Consider the following 17,785-nt stretch of genomic DNA (forward strand, 5'->3'; position numbering starts at 1 on the left):
CCGGCATTTCCACTACTACCGCAGGGGTCTGATTCGTGAGGGAGGTGCTGGGCGTGAGCGGGTCCAATTGGATAGCATCCAGTCTGGCTTTTACATCGGCTGTTTCTTGCCTAGAGGCAGCCACTTCAACTTGCATGGCCGCTAAAGCAGCCAGCACATCATCAAGTGTTGCAATGTCTGTTATCGACCGGGAGACAGTTAGTGTTATTAAGGTCGGATATTTTGTAACGCCCTGAACGTCTCAGGATCGTTTAACAGACACGACAATGAGGACGCAACCACTAGTGAAGGGTTAGTTGTTTTAATGAAGGCAAATATAATACAAAGAATAAACAAAAGTTATAGTCACTGGAATCCTCCAGGCTAAGTACGTTACCAGCCCACAGCACGGATGGTCCTAACCGTCCTCTGCATATACGCCGGTCCCGGCGTATGCCAACAGAGGGCAGAAATGAAATGGCCGACAATGCCAATCGGTAGGCTGTGAGGGGCACGAAGAGTGTTGGGGAGAATCGAGGAGTCAGGGAAACACCCAGCCGGGGTCTCTACCTGAAGGGAGCAGCCGCTCAACCTCTTCCTCAGACTGCACCGGGACGCGGAGTCACCTCCTGGTGATGCGTCACCGATACCCCAATCACAAGCAAGAAGACTGAACCGAGAGCAGCCGCTCGATCGATCCTGTGGACTTCCGAGTCTGTAACGCGGCAAACACCTCCTGGTGTGCGTTACAGCTGGCAGTCCCTGTGTCTCTGGTCGGGCTGGGAGTTACGACTCCAACCAGCAAAAGCGCCACTGCGCTTGGACTCAGCCGAGTCAAAAAGCGAAGCTCAATGGTTGACCGGTAGAGCTTCCGGGTCCTTCACAGGTGACGATGGGGCAAGACACGGCCCAGGGAGTAACGACTCGACCTACCTCCGTTCTTGCCTTACTGGAGCACCACTCCGGAACACTGCTCTTCACGAAGCAGGTACGTCGGTGTGAACACAATATCCGACAGCGTTGTACCTCCCGGTTCCTCCCTTTATAGGGCGTGTTTTCCTTGAGTTATGTAACAGCTCTCCTGTTTACATAAGGGCGTGTTTCCTTGAGTTATGTAACAGCTCTCCTGTTTACATAAGGGCGTGTTTCCCTTGAGTTATGTAACAGCTCTCCTGTTTACATAAGGGCGTGTTTTCCTTGAGTTATGTAACAGCTCTCCTGTTTACATAAGGGCGTGTTTCCCTTGAGTTATGTAACAGCTCTCCTGTTTACATAAGGGCGTGTTTTCCTTGAGTTATGTAACAGCTCTCCTGTTTACATAACCTCTCAACCGCTAAGCATCCTGGGAGAATTAGTCCGTTTTCGCTGGTTACCGTTTTCCTCCCCTCGTATGACAGGAATTCTTGACACCAGGTGATATATCACTATTCGTAACCGGGACCCAGGTGTGTATCAAGCTTTGGATTCCACTCTGCTGGCATTTTCTGACCGATGTACTGCAACATTTACACAGTTTACATAGAGCTTTAATTTTTTTAAACTGCACACGTGAGAGATACTAATCCATGGTGTTGTTATATTCAGTTTACAATTTTTTATGTAGCAAATAAACTACAGCAGTATGCAGACAATCATTTGACAGAGAATGATGTGCGCCATTAACCTAATCAATGGGGCTGACATAAATAGAGAACACAGTTTTACTCCTGGCATGCAAGTATAAGACCCATTCAGCCCTGATCTATTTGTGAATGTGAAGTTTTTCAGGATGATTCTAATTCTTGTCTGCAGTACGTTAGCTTGCAGATGAATGTGCTAATGTCCTCTATGTACACCTTATGTCAGGTAGTTAGTCAAATCTCTGGATTTCTAGATCAGACTAATAGACTGTGCATTATGTTTCTGCACACAAATCTAAAATAGAGAGTCAATTAGTGGGCATTGGAATTGTCAGCACCACTAATCTTCCTATCTGAAATCGTATTCTCCTTCCTCGCCCTCTAAGTCCATTGTGATCACGAGCTTCATGCCTTTCATTGGGCTGGAATAATGACTTACAGTATTTGTAAGGAAACACACCTTTAGAGCCTCAGCAATAGAGCACTATTGCACTGTGGTCCACATGGCCTTATTGAGAATGAAGGGCTGTGAGCCTGTAAGCTGATTTTGGGTACACACATTTATACGTGGAAATACTTTTTATACAGCTTTTTATACTACACTCCTAACATTTCTAGGCAATGTAAATGAGAGATGTGGCTATTATCCAATTTAACCCCTTCCATGCTCATGACGGAACGGTTCCGTCATGAGCCACGGTTGAGCTGTGCTCATGACGGAACCGTTCCGTCATGAGCCCGCCCGCGCTCGAACCCTTCAGCACCGCGGCGGAATTCGCCCAGCGCTGAAGGGGTTAATGGTACTCATTTTTAGATCTCGCCTAGGCAGCGCTTGCTCTGTTTCTTCAAGACATGTTGTAGTCAGGATATGGGGATTAAGCAACACCCATCTTTCTAATTGGCTCCTTTGACTGTCCTTTGTAAATGGCTGTTTTTATTAGTTAATTTGGTCACTATGCCCTCCTTTTTTTCTTTTGTAACCTCCCATGAGGACTGCCCTCCTTACCTGTGGTGTCACTCATCATGTTATTTATTACTGTCTAAGCACTCTTTTTTTTCATTTAGATTTTTCAGGCTCAGGAACTTACTAGCATCCACGCTTGCTCCCTCTCGTTATTCTCCTCTTAATTATGAACAGCTGCAATGGGGGACACTTGCCTTTCTTTATGCGCGGCTCGCTGTAGTCACTTTCAAAACATCATGCCTTTATTAAAAGTGCTGCTTTCACTTTAATTTTGCCTTTATTAGTTCAGAATCAGCGCTGCTTGCAGAGCTGAGCACCGCCCTTTAACACACGTGCCTTTACTTCTGCACGGTGCTGTGCAACTCCTTCCTTGTTGTTGGAACAGAAAGTGTTTATTTTTTAATTCGCAACATGGAGTGCTTTCACGTAAACAATGGCAGCCGTGCGCCTTTCTTTATGCGTGGCTCGCCATTTTCACTTTTAAAAACATCAAGTCTTTATTAAAGGTGCAACTTTACCATTAAGCTTGCCTTTATTTGTTCAGAATTGGCTCCACTTGCAGAGCTGAGCACCGCCCTTTAACACATGCGCCTTTACTTCTGCATGGCGCTGTGCAACTCCTCCCTTGTTGCTGGTAGAGAAAGTGTTTATTTTTTAAAGCACAACATGCTGTGCTTTCATTTGAACAATGCAGTAGTGCTCCTTTATACGTTGCTCGCTATATTCTCTTTTCAAAACATCAGGGGCCGTATTATGCATTGTGATTGTTTGCGCCCAGCGCACCTTTTAAAAGGTGCACTGGGCGCAAACAATCACAATGCGTCCTATTATGATGTATGTGCTGCCCCCAGGGCAGCCGTGAACTCACGCTGCCCCCAGGGCAGTGTATACATATATTGTGGAAGAAGTGTGGCGCAGCGGCCAGGGTACCTGACTCCAGACCACAGGGTTCACGGTTCGATCCCCGGTACTGGCGGCAGGTTAACCCTGCACCATGTGACTTTGGGCAATAGCTCGCTTTATCTTCCCGTCAGCCCCCAGCACTGGGACACCTCTCTGGAGGTAGCTGTTCGCTTTACAAATGCTGGTATTTCATTTCATTTCATTTCAAAACACGGAGCAGCTGCTCCGTGTTTCCACAGTGCAGGCGGCATCCGCCTGCACTTTGACAGGGTAATAGAGATCCCCTTGCAGGCGGGTGCAGTCACTGACTACACCCGCATGTAAGGGGTTATCTTGGGGTCCATGGGACCCCCTTTACCCCTTACAGAGGGCTGCTCTCGGGTGGTGCACTGTCAGTGCGCCTCCTGAGGGCTGCTTTGACACTGCGCCCGACTCTGTAATATGGCCCAGTCAAAGGAATTTCCTCATTTGCATAGGGCACGCCTGATAAAAAAAGGTTCTTGTATATCAGAGATTACACACAAAATAAAATGCTTTCAATTTATGATGTGTGTCGATTATTCAAATTAACTTAAGGATTCCATAACCTTTTAAGTCCAGTCCCTCAAAGGAAAAGAATGAAATATGTTTTACTGTAGATCCAAAAGGGAGGGAGGTGTGTTACTGTGTTCTTTTTAATTACAGTTTACCTAAAAAGTAACGTGGTAGGTGAAATCAAAAATTCAGCTATATGCATGTTGCCATTACCGCCTTCTCCCAACAATGTTTTTTTAATCGTGAACCAACCCACGCCTCTTGTTGTACTTTACCTGGAAAAGCAATGCTTTGTGTTTTCTCAGCAAGACTATTGAAACATTACAGAAAATTCCATACGGAATAGGTTCTTAACTGTTTTTCGTGGTTAGTTGTTCTCATTTGTGCACTATACATGCTGAAGATCACATGGTGGATCAGCGGAGGTATAATCTTTTTTAAGTAGTCCAATTAGAAATGTTAGTATTTACATAAAAATTAATAACACAAGCATATTGTGATCACTAATGCGTCAGGAAGGTTCTTTCATTTCACCGCCATCTACTAGTAATATAGGTGAAAAAAAATACTTTTTAGCTACTTACTGTTTTTTCCTGATTTCAGGCTATTGCAGAACTTTTCCAGTTACTTGACCTTGAAAAGAAAAGTGTTGTTGTTGGACGGAGTCAGGTATGTTTTTCAAATTTTATATTCTATCCATTTTGTGTACCTTAAAAAGTCAATTTCTCTTGTGACATCATTACAGTTTCAGTGATAGCGATTAGTGGTATGAATAGTCACATATTCACATTTGTTAATACAGATACTTTCATGAAATAGAATACTCAGAGGCTTATTGTGATTCTACTCCCAAACATGGATAAGAATAAAGTTGGGCGATGGCTGCAGATTATCAAGAAAGCTCTACACAAATAAAGGCTTAAAACAAGGATGCGTGGTGGTGACGCACCTCTTTAATCTGTTTATGTCTGACCTGACACAACAACTTAACAAGATCAACTCTCACCCACCGCAATTGAGAAAGCTATCATTATCCCATCTTTCATATGCAGACAATGTTGTGCTAATGAGCCTGACTAAGGTTGATCTCCGAAGGACACTTACTGAAATGATGGAATATATCATGGCTAACAAACTAGAAATTATTAGATCAAAAAGTAAAGCTGTGCTCATTAGCAATCATTCTAGCACCAAGCGGAAAATCTGGCTTGACAGTAAACTGCTAGAGGAAGTAACCAGTTACAAATACTTGGGGTTTTACATGGCCAATAGATTAAATCATCAAGAGCAGAAAAACTATATGTCAAACAGAATCAGCACAGTTTTCGCCTTTAGGACCCTGGCAAAAAAACTCAGGAAGAGCTCATCATATAAACCACTACTCACCGTGATAGCGGCAAAAATGCTGCCAACAATATCTTATGCCAGCATTGCCTTACACGGCAAAGACTCTGCACTTTTGAGCAAACTGCTAGTTATAACCTACAAAAAAGGCCTTTCAAATTCCACAGTCTCCATCACCAGCACAGGTGCAACTTAAATTTGGGCTTAGAAATGAAACAATAGGGAGAATGTATACCACAATTAAGCTCTGGCATCGACTGAAACAAAATACAGCATTTTACCCACTCAATAAGGCCCTATGAACAGAACTTGAACATGATAAAAAATCAGTATACAATCAATATCTCCAAAAAGCGCTAACAACTGCATGCACTGCTGAGCTATGGAACAACAATGTCCCTTTCTCAACTTTTAAACAAGTCATAAACAAAGCAGCAAAATCCCATTGCTCGTTACTTGTCAAAAACACCTTCAGCAACATAGATCGCATGCCTGGATGGTGATTACAAATTATAAGATCCTTGCACCAGCACCTTACTTACGCATTACATTTTCAGTACATCTGAAAAGACAACTGATGGGCCTATGTTTTGGAAAGCTACCATTGATTGCGGACCAGCCAAGCTGGGTACATAAATGGCCTACAGTATGCCGACTTTGTGGCAGAAAAAACGTGTACCTCAGCCATTTAATCTGCATATGCCCCAAACATTATACAGCACGAGCCACTCTATTAAGAAATGCTCTAATCATCAGAAGAATAAGGACATGCAGAGCTGCTATAATGCAAGGGCTAGATCCGTCAGATCCCCAAATGAACTGCAAGCTGATAAAATTGTTTAACCTCCACGACCAGGCTCTGAAAACTGAAACTCAATAAGAGCATTGACTACATCCTTTCAAATTGAACTGGTGCCATATTTTGGCTCCATTGCCTGAAAAAACAAAAAATCAATACGTAAATTAAATACTGCACTGAATTTTGTAAGCTAGTGGTCTTACATCTTTTACATCAGAACAAATCATCATTTAATTCAAACAACCGTTACAATACCCTATTTTACTATGAATATTGTCATTATAAATCAAAGTTAAAAAAAAGCCTGCCAGTTAAAGAAAGTGTGCTGCCGATTTTGAAAATTAAATCAATTATGGATCAATTTTTAGATGATCATGTATTGAAGTTTTGCTTAACCTTTGCTTATGGCGCTATTGGAATTTATTACCTAAGATCAGGAACATTATTGGATGTACATGAAAACTACCGTTCATAAGGATCAAGGGTGTACACCCTAAAATGTGAAAATGTTATTTTAAAACTATGAAGATACTTTATGTACTGGTCAGGAACTTGATTGGATGTCCAGGAATACTGTTGTCGTAATGATCAAGGGTGCATAGCCTAAAATGTGAAATCTTGTTTTAAAAACATGTAAATATTTTATTGTGCCTTTTTGATTTATGCGAAAATTGTTAAGGTTTTAAATAACTAAACAATAAAAACATTAATTCATTCATTCACGAAATACAGGTCAATTATACTTGGTGTTACGGTAGCTAAATGCATTGAACTTGAATTATCCTTCATGTTAGAATAGATTTGAAAAGAGATTAAAATCTCTTAGGCATTTCCTCCTCAATGATATGGGTTATAGGATGTTTCTAATGTGCTTATAGAGGCACTGTAATATATCTTAGATTGCTTAGCAAATTGCTACAGAGAGTGCCAGCCTGCTTTGCCCCCTGCTCCAGGTGTTACTCAATGAGCCTAGATGGGGTCACATTAAGGGTTGGTCTCAAGAGATATCCTAGAGCTGGTCTTAAATCTCTGCCAAATAAAAAGATAATGGGGGAGCATGAACAATGAGTTAAGCAGCATCAACAAGGGTTGCTGGATAAGGAACAATTTTTATAATACAAATGAGATATCCACCTCACATACATTAATCACAAGGTTCTTCCACCTATTTAACTCAACTCTTAACTTTTCTAGCCACTATACAAATGAATTTTAAAATGTTTAGGATACTCTTCCAACTTGGCACAGCAATACCCAGACAGTAATCTTCTTCTGTTATAAGGCAAACATTAAGCATGCTTCCTGATGCCTCTCTAGCTGCTATGAGAAATGAAACTGGAATTAGGCAGAGGATATGCAATACACAGCATTTCATAACATCACTAGGGAATAAGTGTATGCAACAGGACATGACTGGCAGTTGTTATACTCACAAGGCGAGTAATTCTCAAAATGAAGATTGATGCTGCTGACCTCTTTTTTTATGCTGGCTAATGTTGGTAAATCATGCAAACAATATCTTCTAATACAACATCAGTAACATTTGTTGACAAAGACAGAACAAAATAATTTGCACATAGTTGCATATTATGAATATTTAAAATGAAAACAATCTCATTTACTTTAGCAAGTAAGTGCAACATGTTGATGAGCATGCACACCATTCCAATTTATCAATTAAAGACTGACGAAGGAGTGAAGATCAGTGTCTTCAAGAGCATTCTTTGACTATGTCAAATAGTTGTGTTCAACTGCACTCAAGCTATACATTTATTGGTGGAGTGATCATACTATGAGTGGCAAAGCTCTGAAAGCTTGCTTTTAGATTCTGATAGATCTATCAGCCTTAGGGCGGGCTTCCCCCACTGATCTTGTTTTTGCTGACCTTAGGACTCAGAGTGCTATACCACTGCTAACCAGTGCTAAAGTACATGTGCTGACTCCGTGAAACATGGTAATATTGGCCGGTCCCTAATTGGCATATTTAATTTACTTATAAGTCCCTAGTAAAGTGACACTACATTAGCACAGGGCCTGTAAATTAAATGCTGCTAGTGGGTCTTCAGCCCTGATTGTGCGAACCACTTAAGTAGCACTTTAAACATATCCCAGGCTTGCCATTACAGCCTGTGTGTGCTGTTTTTAAACTGCCATCTCGACCTGGCAAAGTAAACCTTTTGCCAGGATCAAACCTTCTTTTTTCATACATAAAGGTCACCCCAAGGGTAGGCCCTGGACATCCCAGAGGGCAGGGCCCAATGTATTTTAAAAGTAGGACATGTTTTACATGTCCTGGTAGTTAAAAATTCAAATTCCTTTTCACTACTGCAAAGCCTACATCTCCCAAGGGGCAACATTGGGATTACCCTATTATATTTTATACAAGTGATTTCCAAATGGGAACAAGTAGCCCCTTCATGTTTGGTGTCTCTGGAATCACAAATTAAAATACTACCTTATTGTGAAGCTGGATTTTAAATTGTAATTCTGAAAAGGCCCCTTTTAGAAACAGCTTTATATAAATGCCACTTTTAGAAAGTTAAAACCAAAGGGGATGATGGATGGAGTGTTGAACATTGCAAGCACTCACCCCCAGTCAACTGATCTGGGTTTAATCCATCATCATTCTTTAGCTCACTCTGCCACCCCAGTTCAGACATGGCCATATGCAAATCAGTCTGACCCTGTGCCTCATGGGAACAGTCCAGCCCAAACTGCCAAGCTATGTCTTCCCTGGACCGGAAACAAGCATCCTGGGATCGGTTTCTGGCTAATCAGCCGTCATCAGCCAGGCTAGCTTGAATCCAGTGGCAAAGGGAGCAAGGGACCCACGTCTGGGCATACCCTGCCAACTTAGGGCGAACAGAGCAAAATCAAAGGGGATGATGGATGGAGTGTTGAACATTGCAAGCACTCACCTCCATTCAACTGATCTGGGTTTAATCCATCATCATTCTGTAGCTCACTCTACCACCCCAGTTCAGACATGGCCATATGCAAATCAGTCTGACCCTGTGCCTCGTGGGAACAGTCCAGCCTGAACTGCCAAGCCATGTCTTCCCTGGACCGGAAATAAGCATCCTGGGACCGGTTTCTATCTAATCAGCCTTCATCAGCCAGTCTAGCTTGAATCCAGTGGCAAAGTGAGCAAGGGACCCACGTCTCGGCATACCCTGTACATGGCTTGGCAGTTTGGGCTGGACTGTTCCCATGAGGCACAGGGTCAGAATGATTTGCATATGGCCATGTCTGAACTGGGGTGGCGGAGTGAGCTAAAGAATGATAATGGATTAAACCCAGATCAGCTGACTGGGGGTGAGTGCTCGCATTGTTCAACACTCCGTCCATCATCCCCTTTGGTTTTACTTTTAGTTAGTTGGCATTTTCTTATCTTAGCCATTTAGTGCCTATAGTCTGCACTTGGGTCACATTACTAAGTGTAACCGACACTTGAGGTGTGTATATTCCTCCTAGACAGCCACACACAATATTAAGCTTAAGTGTGCCTTGATGGACCATCACGGGCAGGAAGGGAGGGGGGTACTGGGCACTGCCCTACTTACACCCGAATAGGCTGTGCCCTGCCTCTACAAAAAAGGCTGCATACCACCTCTAGTTAGAATGGAGCTAGGACAGGGAAGGCAGGATGCCAGGGGACTTCAAACAGAAACCTCTAGAAGGTTCTCCCCCACTTCAAAGGCACAACTGGGTATAAATACTAGACCCCAGACACCAACTCTTCAGTACACTTCTGAACCTGTAGACACTTTGCCAGGAAGAATGACTGCTGATCAGCTACAAGGACTGCCACTCTGCAGGACCTTTGCTCTAAGGAAACTGCTGCCCTGTTCTGTTGACCTGCTGCCTGTTGTCCACTTGACTGGGGAAGAAGAACTAGACCTACAACTTCTTCTTGAACTCAGGACCCCAGAGTGACTCAAAAGGCTAGTCTTCTGGCCTCCTGATCTGAGTCTCAGGGACAAAAAAGGTACCCCAACCAACTCCTGGACCCAGCTGCAGTGAGTTCCTGACCTCCAAGTGGTGGCCCTTAGGTCCTGGACCCTTGGTGTGGCTCACAGGCTCTTAAAATCGAGTGTGTGGGCTCTTTGCAAATGGGCCAGTTTGCACCAAGACTGTTCGCTTGCACCAAAATTCAGCACGAGTCGCTTTCAGCCCATATTTATCCACAGCAAGCGTCGATTGGCCATGGAGGACCATCAAGGTGAAGCACTATCCCGCCTGTCCGCAATGTTCAGCCTGATCATTGTGCCACGACGGCCATTGACTAAGAAACTCTCCTTGCTCTCCATGACCCTCTCCAATGCAAACGGGACCCTTGGCTCCAAACTTGAAAAGGCAAAACTTCAGTGGCAGTGATGTGGGACTGGATCCAACCTGCGTTCCCTTGTGATGGGCTTGAACTTTTGACTTTGAACCGGTACAGTGTGACCAACAAGCTGCAGTTGCCACCTTATGCTTTTCGGCACTATTTGTAAGTTTATTCTTTCAAAATTCCTCACTCCAGTTCTACTGATTGGATGTTTGTTATTTTGGTCTTGTTTTATTTATTACATTTACCTTTAATTTTCGAACCTGTTGTGAGTTCTTTTTGTGTGGTGTTATCACTGTTTACTGTTTGAAGTGTTGCACAAATTCTTTAAACATTGCATCTAAGTTAAACCTGACTGCTCTGTGCCAAGTTGCCAGTAGGTTGAACGCAGATTAATTTGGAGTTTGCTTGTGCCTTACACTGACAAGGATTGTTTTTGCTGCTTGACCAGGGCTCACACCCTAGTCAACCAGTAACCCAATTTCTAACAGATTATGTAGAGACTACATGGGAAGTGTGGCATTTTTTTGTGTAGTCTCAAAGGATGAGAGTGCAAGTCTTCTTTGGTGAACATAGTACACATGCACCATGCTTTACTGGAAGGTTCTTGGGCAATAAGACTGGTGTTTCTAAGTTAATTAGATCTTGACTTTGTGGTCATATTGATAAGTTTCAGAAACCAGCAAGGGACGGAGCTTTTCTGTGTATTGTGTGTTTGTCCAACAGACTTTTAAAATATTTTTTCGGGCATGGGCAATAACGAATCATCTCAAAGCATGGTCGAAAATATGCACACTGTTGTGGCCATTTATTGCAGGATAGCTAGGCCCCTTAGAATGTATCTGTTTAGCAAATAAATGATAATGAATGCATCTAATGCTCCTGTAGTAGTGCCACAGAAAAATACAAACTCCATAGTATTCACCATGGCGAGGTTCTGCGAGGAGACTCCTGGCACAGGTAGTAGCTGCTACAGTTTAGCAACAAAAGGAAAATGTGTGGTCATTTATTCCATGACCTACTGTTGCCGGATACCGATTGAGCATCCTTTATCTGTGGGCAAAGCAGGTGTATGAGAATATAAGTGAGCAGTGGAAAAATGTTGTTAATTGTGTGCGGAATAAAGACTTTGTGGTGTGGCAAGGTGGGTCTGGGGTTGTGTTATCATCATTAAGGTTAAGAAGGGGTGAGATTTGAGAGGAACCTCACCTCTTCTGGAAAGGGTTAGTATCTTTATCAGTTATTAAAGTAATAGTCTACTCCAAACTTTAAATTTTTTGTCCAATTGAATTTCAGAAACAACGCAAAAATATTTGTATGAGCTGTCTCAGCATAAAATTAGCACTCTGGGGCCGTTTACAATGGGGGTCGGACCGCAACTGAGGGCTCCTCGGTTGCGGTCCAACTGCAATCTGCTGCTGCTGCCTGACTGATGCATTACAATGCATGCTGTCGGATACAGCAGGCAGTGGGGCCATCCGACACTTTCCGACGCGCTGCATCGAAAACTCTTCATAATCCCTTGATGACTGCGGCTCCTCCATCGGGATTATGATATTGGTTTCTGACAGCCATTCTATGTTAGCCTTTCCGACATGGAAAGGCTGTGGAAAACGACATTGGGAGCCCCTAGCCTCCTGGCTCTCCTCTCTGGAACCTGGGTAGCACCTATGGTGCCCCCATTAACATCGCTGCACCGTGTGGCAGGCACCCCACTGTGCCTGCCTTACGGTGCAGGGATGTCTGAAAACATCAATTTTTGATGGAAGCTTGTACTGCAGGCCTTTTCCACCCACAGCAAAAGCTTCCATTTTAAAATTGACATTTCTGACCGCCCTTTGGGCAGTCGCATCAAAAAACTGCGGTTGGAACACCTGCCCTAAGGTCGGGCGGTTTCCAATCTGCAACGGTGTCGGGTGGACGTGAGTCCTCCCGACATCGTTATAAGCCTCCATGTTTAAGCCTACTAATCAAACAGCAATGTCACCTGTTCCCATTAGTAGTATTTTCTAATTTCTCAACATTAAGGCATTTGTGCACCTAAGCCCGGCTGAGGTGCAGAAATGACTTAATATACTCCAGATGCAAGAGGAAACCTATGAAGGCAAATATCCATTTTTTTCATCATACTCATGATTTTTTAAATATGAAACCCTTTTTGTCTCTTTGTTTTTGGTTAGTCCTTCGCTAACCTCTCCAGGTGTCTTATGACAAAGTTCAGGTTAACTGAACTCAGTATCCAGAGAACCTCACTACCTGGAAATGTGTGAGACACGCTACATTTTGTGTGTGTTGGGTGGCAGTGGCACTAGCTGTTCAGATTGAGATCATGCTGCTACTGTCTTCTCATTATCCTGGAGATTCCTGAAGTGAAAGAGGCAGAGGTGTCTGGCGCATGCCCTCTACCATGGCCTTTGCCCTCTGCACAAGGAGCCTAGGGGTCAGGCCTGGATTACTGGGATAAGTCCTTGGGACCGAAGCTTCTCATGAAGGTTGTGCATCCAAAAAGAGACTAAATCTGAATGTATCTTTCTTCACCAGACCTAATCGACCATCCATAGCTAACTGTGCGCATTCACAAGTCAGATCCCTTTTCATTTAGGTGAGACATGGTCTCCCATTGACTTTACCACAATATTCTGAATTTCCTGTGCATCAGGTTCCCAAAGAACACCTGGTAAAGGTTGCTCAGTTTTCTTCAGTTGTTTTGTTATTCATACATTTAAATGTTTTTTTCTTTACATGGATTTGGCAATATCCTTACATCCTTTAATGTTTAAATACATTTATGTATGTGTTGAAATGTGTTTGTACCCTTTGAGGCTTCGTAGGTGTACGTTTTGATTGAGAGGTGGGCAGTACTAGGAATCCCATAAAATAATAAAAACATTACTCTCACAGGGGTCACTTGTCTGATTTGGGGTCACATGATTTCTTCATCACTGCTGCTGTCCAGGGACAAGTACTGTGAATTTCCTATCCCTGTAACTTTGCTCCTACCAACATATTCTAGTCAATATTTTAACAAGTCCCAGCTCTGTGTCCTAGTGCTCTAAGTGGCATGGCTATGACATACTTGTCAAAGAGTGTCGCATGCACATGAACATACTTGCTTTGTTATCTTTTCATCTCCCTTCGTGACTGTCATAACCCATGACTAACTTTTTGTTTCAACCTGCTAGTATTATGAAAACACAATGCTTTTGGATGATACCTATTTTATTTTAATCATAAGATTTAGTGTAAATTGGATTAACATTTTAATTAAATTAAAAGGGAAAGTTAAAACGAACAAGACACATTGATCAAACAACTCAAGAAGCAACTCAGGCGAGCTCCTCATTTATTTAAATTTTGAGCCTTCAGTTGCCTAATGCAATCTTTATATTTTCATATTCTTCATCAATGAAATGAAATAAAATCCATTTATCTGACCAGAGCCTTTTTCAATTACAACCTAATTTAAAATGAAGGAATTTTAATATCCTGTGACCACTTAGGGCTCCATTACCGAGGTACGTGGTTTTCTGCCGGAGAATTGGAAACTTCAGAGTGGGGTGGGGACCGTAATACGCCTGATTGTTAGATTTTGGGGAATAACATGAGCTAATCACTGTTTCCGTATTGCTGATTGAATGTGTTTGTCCTGTTATCCACCTGCTGATCTCTATTTACTGGCACCATCAGCCCTGCTGGGGCACCCGCAACAGTGGCGTAACGAAACTTGAGGGGTCCCCCCTGCAAAGTACATGGAGGGGGCCCCCCATTCTCCTCCCCAGTCAAGAGCCCTCAGGCCAGCGACCCGCCATACTGCAGGGGCTCACCCCAGCCATAAAAAAAGGATTCTGGTTCCTCTATTGGTCACATCCGCCCTCTCATCGAGCGATTTACATACATCAGTAAATGCTGCTGCGCCCTCCAGCAAAGTTACATAACACTGCCTCCAGCCGGCCCACCAAACACATCCTCCAACTTGTTGACCCACCTTCAAGTGAAGACCGCTCAATTAACCACCTCCAAACGCAGGTCACTTCCGTCGTGCCTGCTACTAACGCATCCATTACACTCTACCCTCACCCCTATGAAACCCGCAATTATGCTTTTCTGCCCGCCTTTAAAACCACCCCTCGGATGTCACTGCAAACCTGTGACCGCCGCCTACTGCTCCCCTGTCCATCACCCACAGAAAGACTGATGACCGGTCACCATCTAACCACTGCCTACCAGTAAAGACAGAGCCTTTCAGCTGCTGGCCTCCCCAATGCCACTATGGAAGTTTTCAAAAATGTTGAACAATCTCTGCAACTGACCACCTCAAAACATTTCTTCCTGCTAGCCTATACGGCATCAAAGCCGTTCCTGCTACTTTTCATCCTCTGCATGATGCACACAATAGTATCAAATGTACAAAGTGTCCGATTTTTGTTTCCTCACGCCAACATTAATTTACACTATGTACCCCACTAAACCATACCTGCTGTCAAAGGCAAACCAGATCCCATATGTAGCACCAGTCAACAAGTACCCCAAGGACAAACACCAGAGAGAATGAGCGATTCATGAATTAAACCTACAATGACAACGTAGCATTTCCCCACCAACTGTCAGCCCAGCGAAGTCTGCAACCGCACAGTAGCCATCAATACCAGCAACGTCTAAAGCGCATTTCCACTTACTTTCTTTGGCAGCTCCTGATACATATACGTATGCCTTCTGGGCGCCATCTACCACAGACCACAGCATTCTTTGTCTCCCTAAGACTAACCGAATGCTGTCGGTGAACGCTTCTCTTCCCCCTTCCTTACTAATAACTAATGGAGGATAACGAAAAAAATATATAGTATTTTCTTATGCAAATAGCGTATCAAGCACTTGCTGCCCGCAGTCCTCACCAGATCCACACAAATCAATATTCTGCTATCGCACCATCCTGTCACCCCTATTATTATCTGAAGATATTTTTTTATCCCTTCCTTGAACTGGGAAAAACAATACTTTGCACAAAAACAAGTCCCTTTAAAACCTTTGCTACTTACAGACTCGCAAAGCACTTCCTTGTTTTACTAACTGTTGTAAAGCAAACGGATAACTCATTCTAGGATTGGGATTGTTGTTTAGAGGTGTGGAAGTTAGTACTGAGACATAGGATGATTTTTTGCATACACTCGTTCTTCCCTGCATGCGCACACAAAGCAACATTACAATTTAGCTAAACAAATTGTTCAGAAATGTACCGCAAGGTAAAGAAACAGCCCAAATTATTTTTACAAAGAAAAATAGACAATCGTCAACTTTATACCCCATAAAAGCCTTAGCGTGCACAGCTTGCTCAAATCCACGCTACCTAATTCTACCAAACTCAGCACATTTGAACATCTCATAATTCCATGCCACACAATTTAACTATAAATAATTTAACCCTACATTCCATACCACATAATTACAATCCTAAAAATGAAAAAACATATATTTCTACTTCACTCCATACCACATAAGTCCACATCACATAATAACATTCCACACAACTTAATAGCACTCCAAACCACAAAATTACACTCCACACAACACAATTTAAGTATACATAATTCCACTTCAACCTATATAATTATACGTCACACAACATATTTACACTCAACTTTAAAACACAGAATTACCCTCCACAAAATACAACTCTGCAACATGCTACATAATTCCACTCCGCACAAGTATACACCACACCATGCCACATAATTCCACACGTCTCACAATTCCACAATTCATCCCCACACAATTCATCACACATAATTACTCCACATAATACCACTCAGCACCACATAATTACCCTCCACATAATTATGCTCTCATCCATATTGCATAAATACACTTCACATAAATCTAGTCTATGCCACGTAGCAACATTCCACATACACTCGTTCTTTCCTGCATACGCACAAAAAGAAACATTACAATTTAGCTTAACAAATTGTTCAGAAATGTACCGGAAGGTAAAGAAACAGCCCAAATTATTTTTACAAAGAAAAATAGACAATCGTCAACTTTATACCCCATGACATAAAAGCCTTAGCGTGCACAGCTTGCTCAAATCCACGCTACCTAATTCTACCAAACTCAGCACATTTGAACCTCTCATAATTCCATGCCACACTATTCAACTATAAATAATTTAACCCTACATTCCATACCACATAATTACAATCCTAAATATGAAAAAACATATATTTCTACTTCACTCCATACCTCATAATTCCACATCACATAATAACATTCCACACAACTTAATAGCACTCCAAACCACATAATTACACTCCACACTACACAATTCAAGTACACATAATTCCACTTCAACCTATATAATTATACGTCACACAACATATTTACACGCAACTCCAAAACACAGAATTACCCTCCACAAAATACAACTCTGCAAAATGCTACATAATTCCACTCCGCCCAATTATACACCACACCATGCCACATAATTCCACACATCACAATTCCACAATTCATCCCCACACAATTCATCACACATAATTACTCCACATAATACCACTCAGCACCACATAATTAACCTCCACATAATTATGCTCTCATCCATATTGCATAAATACACTCCACATAAATCCAGTCTGTCACGTAGCAACATTCCACATAACTACACTTCACACCATGCCTCATAATACCACTCAACATAATTTTCACCCAGCACCGAACACTTCCACGTCACACATTTCAACTCTATACATTTCCATTCCACACCACATAATTCAACAACAAACTACATAATTCAAACCAACAACAGAATTACATAACACACCACATACATCCAATCTACACCACAAAATTCCACATCATGCTATAATATTTAACAGCACACCACATAAGTAAACTCCACTACATACCACTCCACAACGCAAAATACCATTCCAGATAATCTCACTCCAAGACACACAATCCCACTCCATGACACACAATCCCACTCCACATAATTCCAGTACACTCAATACCACACAATTACTATACACATAATTACATTATTTCGCTACACAGATCCAATCCACACAACACAATTCCACAACTAACAATTCCAATCCAAACCACATATGTCCACTTGACACCACACACATTCACTCCACTCCAAGCAGAAAACACATAGGTAAAATACACTGTCCTTTACAATGTCAATAGCTCTAACTCTCACAAATGCGAGACCAATTGCATTGCAAATGCTTGTTTACCTTCCAATGCGACCGAGCAGATCCTGTTCATTTTTTTTATTTTTATTTATTTTATGGAGTTTTATATAGCTCGAACTT

The 17,785-nt window shown here is 42.3% G+C and overlaps 1 protein-coding gene across 5 annotated transcripts in view; it reads left to right on the plus strand.

The window, feature by feature from the left end:
- MYO18B (myosin XVIIIB) overlaps positions 1-17,785 on the plus strand; it is a 1,573,426-nt gene that overhangs the window by 756,828 nt on the left and 798,813 nt on the right. For all 5 annotated transcript variants that reach the window (XM_085634174.1, XM_085634172.1, XM_085634173.1 and 2 more), the window contains one exon: positions 4,603-4,668. In XM_085634174.1, the coding sequence (XP_085490300.1) occupies positions 4,603-4,668 (66 nt within the window). The remainder of the gene's footprint in view (positions 1-4,602; positions 4,669-17,785) is intronic.

Source organism: Triturus cristatus, chromosome 11, assembly GCF_964204655.1.
Source record: "Triturus cristatus chromosome 11, aTriCri1.1, whole genome shotgun sequence".
Lineage (NCBI taxonomy): Eukaryota > Metazoa > Chordata > Amphibia > Caudata > Salamandridae > Triturus > Triturus cristatus.